Source organism: Notothenia coriiceps, unplaced genomic scaffold (assembly GCF_000735185.1).
Source record: "Notothenia coriiceps isolate Sejong01 unplaced genomic scaffold, NC01 NC01_scaffold00011183, whole genome shotgun sequence".
NCBI classification, from domain to species: domain Eukaryota; kingdom Metazoa; phylum Chordata; class Actinopteri; order Perciformes; family Nototheniidae; genus Notothenia; species Notothenia coriiceps.
The window spans coordinates 38,779-49,909 of NW_011343884.1; the positions used below are offsets into that span (position 1 = coordinate 38,779).

The 11,131-nt window shown below is 40.6% G+C and overlaps 1 protein-coding gene across 1 annotated transcript in view; it reads right to left on the bottom strand.

The window, feature by feature from the left end:
* The window catches only part of LOC104946552 (wings apart-like protein homolog), a 10,690-nt gene extending 2,047 nt beyond the window's left edge, over positions 1 to 8,643 (bottom strand). Inside the window, exons 1-9 of the mRNA XM_010772413.1 lie at positions 8,361 to 8,643; positions 7,325 to 7,727; positions 6,429 to 7,131; positions 5,399 to 5,697; positions 5,117 to 5,238; positions 3,777 to 3,872; positions 3,002 to 3,163; positions 2,192 to 2,328; positions 1,228 to 1,339 (exon numbers count right to left, since the gene is read on the bottom strand). Coding sequence (XP_010770715.1) covers positions 1,228 to 1,339; positions 2,192 to 2,328; positions 3,002 to 3,163; positions 3,777 to 3,872; positions 5,117 to 5,238; positions 5,399 to 5,697; positions 6,429 to 7,131; positions 7,325 to 7,700 — 2,007 coding nt within the window. The 5' untranslated portion in view covers positions 7,701 to 7,727; positions 8,361 to 8,643. The remainder of the gene's footprint in view (positions 1 to 1,227; positions 1,340 to 2,191; positions 2,329 to 3,001; positions 3,164 to 3,776; positions 3,873 to 5,116; positions 5,239 to 5,398; positions 5,698 to 6,428; positions 7,132 to 7,324; positions 7,728 to 8,360) is intronic.
* Positions 8,644 to 11,131: the final 2,488 nt, after the last annotated feature.

Consider the following 11,131-nt stretch of genomic DNA (forward strand, 5'->3'; position numbering starts at 1 on the left):
AAAGACCACGCTCTTGAATAAAGATAGGAATACGTATGGGGGTTATTCCCTATGTCAGTGATGCAAACAAAGGTATGGTGAAAAAAGAGAGAACTATTCGAAGCAGGAAAAAAACAGCGTAATATACCATGAGACAATGACAGATTTTTCTTTTTGGATATTTTACAAATCACTCCCCTTTCAAACTCTACTCTTGTTATTTTTAACCACTTTTTTGTTACTGTCATATAGTATTTTATACCTGTTTTTCATTTAGTCTCTAATGTCTCATTAATAATTATAATGATCATATCAAGGTGTGCCTTAACCTCACTGAGCTGAGGTTATTTGAGCCTCTCAGGAGAGAGCTCTCTTCCACCTGGTTGTAGAAAAGCTCTTTATGTTCGTTAGCATAGCTAGCTAACCAGATGCTAACAACAACAGATCGCCACTGTGCTTACAACTAAAGACACAGCCACGCAAACACTGCGGTGTGTACGGCTCCTTATGGGTACTGCAATATCTGAAGAGCTGGAGCGGCGTTCCGGTGCTCTCCGTCAGCACTCCTTTCAGACGAGAAGACACGTAACGCTCGTGTTGTGTTCAAGGAACCTGTCATTGGCCAGGAAAAACAGGTACTCGCTTGTTTAATTATTTTGCGATCTAGATTTCTTCTTCTTTTTTGAAATGAGAAGAAGTTGTCCGTCCGTCCGTCCGTCCGTCAGTCGGACTGACTGACCCCCCCCCAAAAACGAAAACTCTTCGGTTCTCCACGAATTACACAAGTCACCCAAATCAGCGTTAAAAAAGTGGGAGGCGCCGAAAAGCGACTAATTTGCATCACTGATATATGGAACAATATAACTATATATTTAAGTGAATTTGTAAAACGTAACAGACACAATTTTTCAGACAAAAAATGCTTGAGTTACTGAATCAGAAAAGTATCTTCAAAACTCAGAGCCCCCTTATTAGAAAGGGGGTGGAGGAAGTTATTTTAGTTGCAGCTGAGTGCATTAGGTAGGGATCACTGTCACCCTGTCATCTCCCATAAAACACCCTGATTCATAGCTTTGGAAGTGAACCTTAGCAGAAATCATTTCCACCAAGGACACGAGTAAACAACAGAAGCAGTAATCAATCCAACATGGCAAACACCTTTCCATTTCTCACTTCTTTACAAACATTTTTGCAAGGCAGATAACAAATTGAAATTGAGGCAGTAAGTGACTGCAGAGTGTTACTGACCGGGTGTTGTGGAGCATCACTGAGCATATTGAAGACTTCAGCCACTTTCCCTCTGGCCCGCAGGTGCATCCTGAAACCGGGCATGGCACAGCGCGTGGCCAGGCTGATTATACTGCAGAGAGAGGAAGAGGACCAGCGGGAGAGAGAGAGAGAGAGAGAGGAAGGGGTGCAGAAATGTCGGGTTAGTCCTCAGAAACTCAAATGGATGAGACAAAATGTGGCACAGCCTACTTCATCAATGAATATCACCATTTGTGATTTCTTTCTGCTACATGTTCCCCCTATCCTCCTCTCTCTGCATGTGTAAAGACTGAAGCCCTGAAGTATGCATGAGTTTATGCAGCTTTTTCTGAAGTCAAGGTTGTCTCTCCTGAACAGATTTTATTTTCTTAACAGACCGGCTGTGCACTTTATGATACTGCAGAAAAACAAGAGTTTTATCTCAGCATATAATAATAAAATTAAAACCATTGAGATTCATAAACAGTAAAGGGCAAAGACGAAACTAAATATAGGTTCATAAACTGCCTCTATAGGGCTCATTATGTGATAACGAAAACATTTGATAAATAAAAGACCATTATATAAAAAAATGGTCTTCACTGTTCGTATACAGCATATGAACAAGACTGTGGTCTCTAGAAACACATTTACTTTGTATCTCCAGGTCCTGCTGTGCTTTTAAAGGAGAATTTTTATTTATTTATTTAGGTGTCAAATTTCAAAGCTTTGATCAACTTAAGCACCTGATCATGGAATAGCTTTGTAAATAGGCTATGCTTATACTAGGTGACAGATGTCAGGTGCTTAAACCACTCAAAACAACTCAGTGAGGTACTTGGCACTCACAAGTTAGTACGAGCTACCAGAGAAGGTCATCTATGTCGGAGCAGTCTTAGAGCATCCAAGTGCTATTCTGTAGAACTGCACAAAAAGGCAGCATTTAGTATTTTACTCCACTTACCTAAGGCATCTGGTGTTGAGTGGCTGACTGCTCTTAAGCCCCGTCTCCAGGTACTCAAAATCATCAGTGAACTCTTGATTTTCTCCAAACTCCACCACGTCATTGAAGTGCTTCACATGCTGCACCACCGTGTACAGCTGGTGGAAGGGGAGTGGGGTTAATTACAGCTAATTGGGAAGCAGTGCATCTGTCCAGATTCACAATCAACTCACACATAAACACACACACCCAGTGAGCGCGCTCTCTTATTGTTAAATTCCTCACCATTGGTTCCATTTAAAGCAATAGCTGACTGTGCTAATACCCCTCATCAATAAAAGCTCAGCATGTGGAGTTGGGGCCTGATCAGCAGTTGCCTCTGTATGTTTACCAGTGTCAACAGTCGTTATTTGTGTGCACTCAGCAAAACCCACGAGGAAGCACCCGGGTTTAAGATAACCTCAGTGTGTGGCGACAGCTTAGCTGAATCCATTTTACTGCAGGGGATCTCTGATTAACAGCTTGAACTGGAGCCAGAAGGCCCATCTGTAAATGACACGAGCTGCAGGAGAGTTTAAACTAACAGCCACAGTGCTCATTTCTACCTCCAAATGACAAAAGGGTTCAATGAAACATCTTTGAGCCTGATAAACATCTAATTAATATATGTATGTACTGCATAACCTGCATCAAATGGTGTAAGGAGCTTGGTAAAGAATGAAAAATATATTCAAAATCATAGCAGCATGCAAATAAATGTAGTAAAAACTGAATAAAAAATGCCTTTAATCTGCTTTTCCTCAAAAAAACATCTGTTTGCTACGGACTCACCTCCTTGTGCTCCTTCCTGCATTTGAGCGCAGTTACAATATCCTGGTTGAGTCGCGTGGGGAGGGTCTCCGACTTAATGACTTTAGGCGGAGGTGGGGGGGCTTTGAACAAGCCATCATCTTTATGGGAGTTGCTGTCCTTGCTGCTGCTCGATAAAATAGCCTGAGGAAGAACAGAGGCGGAGAAAGCGGGCTCATACCAAAGTAACAAAATGCGTTTAACGACATGTCTGCCAGATTTACCCCATCTGAACGGTCTGCTAAGCACACATGTCTTTAATAAGTGTTAACGGATGACAGGTGAGGTAGTGCAAAGTCAAAAAAGATATATTAAAATCCCATTTTCCAGACTGGAATGAGTTCTTCCAACATTTGTTTCAGTGAGAGGTGGGGGAGAATTAACGCAGCAAATACAAATAAACCAGGTTTACTTGTCTGGGGAAATATATGAACAGAAGGAGACCAATTAGAGCAATTAAACAAAACTGTTGACAACTAAGACACCATTAAACAATCTCTCGGGTTGTAGACAATAACGGAGAATTATAATAAAACAATATAAACAAATGGTGCGAGTTATGAGCATTTGTTTCACATAAATACTCTTAATATTGTTAGCCTGCTTTGTTTGTAAAACAAATGCCTAGATTTCAGATGAGAACTTAAACATCATTAATTCTCCCTTTCCACACACTGAGAGACGCCTTTAATGGGCCTAGAGAACAACACAATAAAGCAAAACTCAATTCAATAACCATTAAATAGCGATATCTTACCGGAGCAGTTTGAGCACGGGACAGTGGGGGCACAGGCACCTCCTCAGGTTCAGGTTGGTTCCAGTGGCGAGCGTTGTACACGGCCTTAGCCGGTGACTGGAACCCAGAAAAAAATTGAGATTTGGTAGTTATCTAAGGGACACCAAAAGCTCAAATTACCAAATGCATGCAATCAAAACGGGAACAAAGACAATGTAGAGAAATGTGAAGCAGCATAGAGAAGTTCTAGCACAAAGCTTAAAGGGGACCTATCATGCAAAATGCACTTTTTGATGCCTTTTATACATAAATGTGTCCCCGGTGTGTCGGGGAACTCACGCAGCGTCAGAAAATAAAACCCTCTCTCTTTTTTTTCTACAATGGAGCTGATCCAGATTTGCGTCCGATATGACGTAATATCGGAAATGTGGACCCACGGCACTTTCAGAAACGTTGCCTACAGAAACAATGCCCGACTGTTTTGGACGTAATATGGTCGGTGCATGTTTACATTAGCATCGTTAACACTCAGAGCTAACCTGTACTGGAGAGCATGTGTGTGAAGAAGCAGGAAATAAAAAGGAACTCACCTTGTGGTATAACCGGCAAGAGAGAAAGCCTTTGAGCTCCATACTGTTTCAGAAATAATCCTTGATAATCCATGATATGGCGTTTCATCACGGCAGTATTTAGTTTAGACAGTAGCTGCCGGGTCCCGCATGAGCTCAGCCCCCTCCTTTTTTTATCATTATCAATTATTTTATTTTTTTAAAGCTTTATAACCCAAATTAGCACTTTTGAAACAGTAAGTGAAATAGAGGGATATGAGGCATGGCTAGAATGGGTGATCTGTTTGGTATTTTGAGCAAAACACTTCATAGACATGTTTTTTATATATCTGAGACCTATGCTATTGCTTAAAAATAGCATGACAGGTGCACTTTAAGTTATTGTTGTGCATTGGCTCAATTGAAGACATAAATATTGCATGCTTCATCACGATGATAGACTGAGACGACAGCAGCCTCAGTGTGTAGCACTCCCAAAGCGGTAAGAAACATTTCCTGAAAATGACGCATTGTGCAACTCAATTATATATTCTAAAGATTACAGTAGTAGTGAAACACAAAGAATTCGAAAAACAGATAAATAACCTAAAGCCATTGTCAAACGTGATTTAGATAAGCACAGCAGTAGGGGTATACGATACACCAAATCCAAGCAGAGTTATGTTAATGTCACTTAAATATTAAGCTAATCAGCTTCACAAGCTAGATCAAGCCTGGCCATGGTGAAGGTCATGAAGGCAGGTTATGAAAATCAGGAAGGGAAAGAAAAATATTTCCAGGAAGCTCATATACCTTTTTGGGTCCACTGAAGATCTTTTTTAGTCCACTTGCATTATCCTTGGATTTTTCGCCTGCCTTCCCTGGTCGTCCTTTTTGTCCCTCGGCGCCAGAGTCTTCAGACAAGTCAAAAGCTTCTGTTGGATAAACCAGGATTGAAAATGTTAAGCTTTTAGTTAAGTTTTGAAAATAAAAGTCTACAAACATCTTGATCAAAATATCACCAAAACAGCAGAGGCATTGATTCTTCAGCTAGTGAGAGTAGTGACATCAACAATAAAAGAGGGATGAGCTCACCTGTGTTGCTGCTGGCCTGGCTGTCCTGAGAGTCGCTGGTGTGCGGGCTGTCCACGCTGGAGCTCAGAGCCGCTAAGGCTGCAGCCGCCTTCTTGGCCTTCTTCTCTTTGCGGATAGACTCCTCATCATCGCTGTCACTCTCGCTCAAGTCGTCAAAGCCAAAGTACTTGATCTTGTAGTTACTCTTCCCAGCTTCAGGACCCTCCTCGCCCCCCTGCTCCTCTTTGTCCTCAAAGCCAAAGAACTCTAGCTTGGTCTCAGCCTTTGTCTTCTTGGTCTTTGTCTGGGTGGGTCTGAACCTGGAAAGATGCAATGAGAGGATTCGTTAAGTAGGTTAGAAACATGTATTTATTTAGCACTTTATATATTGCACTGCAAAAAGCGGTTCCAAAGTGCTTCACAGTCAAAGATAAAAATGCATGAGAACACACAGCGTGAAATCATGCACAATTCATAAAACAGAAACAAAACAATAAAAGGAATATTAACAACAAAAGCAGAATTAAAAGAGAAATAAAACCAAGCGGAAAAAATGTGAAGAGGAAACTGGAGCAGGACAAACATAACAAAAAGAAAACATTCAAGCTAAACTAATACAAAGAAAACAAAAGTAGGGGTCCACACTTTGGCACAACTTCGAAATATAAAACCTTTTAAAATGTCAAGAATAGTTCCCTGTTAGGAAACCATATTACTGTTGAGAAACCACTTGAGCATGATGCATAACGAGACATATTACGCTTACATTGGCAGTCTCTCCAAAGAGCTGACCTATACTATCAAATTACTTATTATTAATAGTTATTTTTCTAATCTTAAAAGACGTACATCTTAATAAACCAATGGTGATGGGTGCAATATGTCAAAGCTATAGGATCTGATTATGTTAACACAGTGAGTTGAAGGAACATGCATAATCTTTTCATGTCATAGTGTCAGCGTGTGTTTGATACAAGTAGTTTTAAAGACAGCTTCGTAGTGACATTCCGTACATCGACGGCATTAAGATACATATATTGAAATGACTTACCTGGTGGGTTTGATCGGGGGAACGTCGGATTTCTTCTTCATCTGGCCTGAGTCTCCCAGGTCAGCAGGGGCAGCTGGGGTGACTAGCTCATCGATGCTCCGCTCAATTGAGTCCTGGATGGTGACGTTGCACACCGACAGACAGGAAGGGTGCAGGACCGTGTAGTCCCGTACCCTCCCGCCGCCCCTGCCTGCGGGCTTGGCTGCCGTTTTAGCTTTGGCAGCAGGAACACTTGCGTTAGCAGAAAGGACACTGTTGGGTTTATCTTGGGCGTTCGCTGTTTCAGTGGGCTGGATGCTGTTGTTCTCAGCCGGTTCAGAGGACGTTTTGTTAGCCTTGGTGGGTCGCTGGTATTTCTTGCAGTTTGAGGCCCTCAGGATAAATGGGGATGGGGGAATGTTGTCCACTAGTTCTGGTGGAGGCTCTAGCTCAGCATTTTGGATTTCTACCGAAGACATTTCATCATAAGAGGAAGTGGTGTGGAAGTCTCTGCTACCACCTGGTGCATTAGTGGACAGTCTGATATTGGTGACTACATTAGAAGAGGAGGAGATGTGCCTCTGGTACATTGAGACATTCTGTTTAACAGACGGGACTGTGTTTACCAAAGAGGCCTTGCATGCAGGCTTTTGGTTGCTATCTGATGTACTTTTGAACCTGGGCTGGTTATTTTTAAGAACCCTCTCTTCAGATGTTTGCTTGGCTGTGAATGGTAACAACAAAAAAAGATACAGGTGGTTACTTAAAAAGCGACAAAACAACATAAAAACCTATCAAATAAACAAGGTGTAGGTAAATAATGAAATGACAGGTTGGCACCCTATAGTAAATAAACCATCAAGACGATCACATGCGTTGTTGGTTATGTTGGTCTTCTTTATGTATTGATTACTCACTTGTTAATGAGGATGTTGAGCCCTGTGCAGAAGAAACTACAGTGGCAGTCCCACTCTGCACTGTAGTGCTATTTGATAGCGACCCTTCTTTGACCCCAGACTGGGACACACTTTGAGTGGTAACAGTCTTGGACTCATCATCACTGTCAAATCCAAATGGGTCTTCATCACTGTCACTGTCCTCAAGCCTGGGCCTCTTGGAAAGCTCAGACACTTCCGGTTTTAAAACAGGCCTTTTGGTACCCAACTGAGCCTTGTAGGTGGTCTCCCCCCATTTGGTGGTTAGGGTGGGCTTCTTATTGTTGAAGACCTCGTCAAATTTCGAGTTGGCCTCCCCTCCCTTGCGGTTGTACGTTTTACCAAATCTGGATGTCATGATCGGTTGCTTTATGTTACATATTCCCTGTAAATATAAGCAGAGATGAGTCAACACATCATTCGAAAGCTAGCTGGAGGAAATGTGTTTGACAAGCAAGTTCACGTTAAATAGCATATAACCCTCAGCACGGAGCATTGCACTCCATTTTTACAACAACAAATGCTCCACAATTACACTGCCAATGTTGGATTAATGAACTTGGCTTTAGCATATAAATGGTGTAAACTATGTTTGATAGCCCACTAAGTTTGCTTGGCTAGCTCGCTAGCTCATGCAGAAAAGCTTGCAAATAGCATAAACTGTAGTATTATGTGCACTACGTTAAGAAACTAAAACGCCTTGGATGAACTTTAGGGAAACTTTGACATATTGGCGTTACCTAAGGTCACACTGACAGTTGAGTTACCGCTAATTCACCAACAGCTAACCGTAGCTAGGCCTGCTCCTGCTTGTAAAGTTACTCAAAAGTTAGCAGTTAGCCGTTAGCTTCCACACTGCTGATCTATGCTAACGGTAGTACTCTGTTTACATTTAGCACTTGAATGCATCCAATGTTGGAATATCGTGTTTTAAATATAATTAACACATTTAACATACACATTTTATTGCAGTGATATTAAATATCGTCGTGAGTATAAAATAATAGCAAACTGTTACCTTTCAACTCCGGCGACTAGCTGAACGTCCGCTTGTTTGTTAGCCAGCCGGCTAGGCCTGATCTCCCACTCGCTCACAAATCAAGCGGGTAAAGTCCGTTTAAACAACACTTGAAACTCGGCTCCAACACCAATGTGTCTCAAAAGCAATGCTCGTTACCAAAGAGAGGATGCCCAAACGCACCCGTGGCTAGTATAGTCTAAGTAAAGAGGATAATTCACACTTTTTGCATTTCGTAGTGCTACTGACGGCCATTAAAATATCCCCTCCCTCCTCGATCCTTGGCAAGACCCCCGTGTAGTGAGCTACGAGAGAGGGACCAATCAGCGTCAGGGATGTTTTCCTGTGCGTCAGCAAACGTGACTCTGATTGGTTAAAAATTAAAACCATAACAAACGATAGGGGGCGCTGGATGTCCAATTTTGTTCATTTAAACTTGAAGACGTGCCAAATACAAATGGTACAGATGGTGCCGATTGTTTCTATTATTTAGCCCAACATGTATTGTTCTTTGATATGTAGATTTTGTAAAAGTGATGTCTCTGTTCACTGTTGTGTTACTTATTGGAAAATCTTCACAAAATACCTTCATAGGCGAAATATTTGAAATGTACACTATAGTAATTACTGACTTATGCTAAAAGAAAGTAATTGAATGTAATTCACAGATTAGACATTGACTAATCATTACCAAATGTCAAAGGATATAAATGTATATTATTAATTTTGTGATGCTCTCAAAGAAACCTTTTTCATTTTGTTTTGGCACTGTACCCATACTTAAAGAATGTACTCATCATTATCATTATTGATAGTATTAACTCCAATTCACTTTATGACTAGCATAATGATAAATTCAGTTTCCAAAATTCTGATGGCAATACAATCAAAGTATACTGTATTAGGCCTAATCATTGTTTTAGCAACACATGTTGCTCAACTCAAATTAAAGGTTTTCATGGGGATTATTTGGTACAATTCCAATGAAAACTGTTTTGGAAATTGCTGATAATTTTTGATTTATAGGAAATGTTTTTAATATCATTGGGTCCACAAATACATTTCCATTCACCTCTAACCAGTGGAAAATAAACTAAACTATGCATGGCTGGGCACCACAACACATAAGTAAGAAAAATAACAATTTGTTTGTTTTTCTTTCATTTGAGTGAAACAACCATTCAAACCCCTCAGGTGCATCGTGAATGAGCAGCGTTTAGTGGTGGAATGGGTCTGCCAAGGAGAACAAATATCTTGTTTTACTACTTACTGAAGCTATTTCATGCTCAATTCACTTTCAATCACATCATTGTGTTTACCAAATGTTTGCTATCTTGATCAAAACACACTAAAACATGACTTTTTATGCAGCCAAGTTTGATCACCATGTGCTCACTAGACTGAATGTTCAAAGACCTGCAGCATGCTGGAATCACGCATAGATCACCAACATTGGCACTGATCTGGGGTGCAGATGGTGTCAAATAATTAAATAGTGTGTTATGAACAGCTTGGCAAAGTGATCCCAACTGAATCAACACTGAAATGACCATTACTCAGCCTGAACAGACATCACAACATTCACTTCAAATCATAGTCCTTACAAAGATACAGCTGGGGTCAGCTCTGTGGAAATGGCTGGTTTCAGTTAAAAAACATAGGGATACAAACTTCTATTGGAAGGCAAGAAAACAAAATAACTCATACGGTGTAGCTCTATATTTGTTTTAATTATGTCATGGGGTCACAGTTGTTCTCTATATTACTGTAATATCATGACATTAACGGCAAAGAGCCACATCCATAATCATATTTCTGTTCCCAAGATTCACGAGTTCTGTCTTCAATCACAATGAATCAAATGACCAAATGTTTAATCATCATAATGCAACATTTGGACAAAGATAAGAGAAAGAAAAACACACCATATTTGGTCAGTTTTTAACATATAGATTGTTTTTGGCATCCGCAAGTGACAGGGAGTCACTCAGAGGTGGTGAGGTAATAAGGCCTTGCCTCGATGAGTGATTATTTTTGAGCGCAGGTCATGGCAGTTTGGCAGTCATTACTCAATTCAACAGGCCAACTCTACTGCTGAGTCCAATGCTATGTATGCTGTAATCTCCCTGAATGTTGGAATAAATGAGTCAGAATCAGGCAAATGCCAAGTGAAATAAAAAAACATAGACCTTTAATTTTGTGTGTAACATCTGTCTCAAATGTGTTTGCAACATAGTTGGATGGGTTAATCAGAGAAACTGCAACTCTGATACAGGACCATGAGATGGCAGCACCACTTTCTGTCACGCTTCTCTCAGTATTTCATTATTATTTTTTCAATTGCACCTTTGGCCTCTGACCACAAATGTACACATCCATCATTCGGTGACCAGTATATGATGACAAGTCCAAATATGTTTTTAATATCCACTAGATCCTGCAGATAATGTGTATGTAGGAAGCTCAACATCATGGGAAAGCATCTGTAATGTAGCTTCCATGTGGTGTATGGGAATGGAAAACGGGGTGTGAAGGATAAACATCCACTGGTTATTAGAGGTATGGTCTCAAATTCAAATGCAGAAACTGGGTAACCGCATTGCTGAATGCCAAAATATCTTCCTCTGTGACTTTAACACATTCTTGTAAATCTGTTGAAGTTCAGTTTTATCTTCCTGTAGATGGTGGAGCATGGTAGACTTTTCATTTGAGTTATGGGTTGAAATAGAAAAAATAAAAGCACAGTGTTTCCACACTAGATTTCACATTTA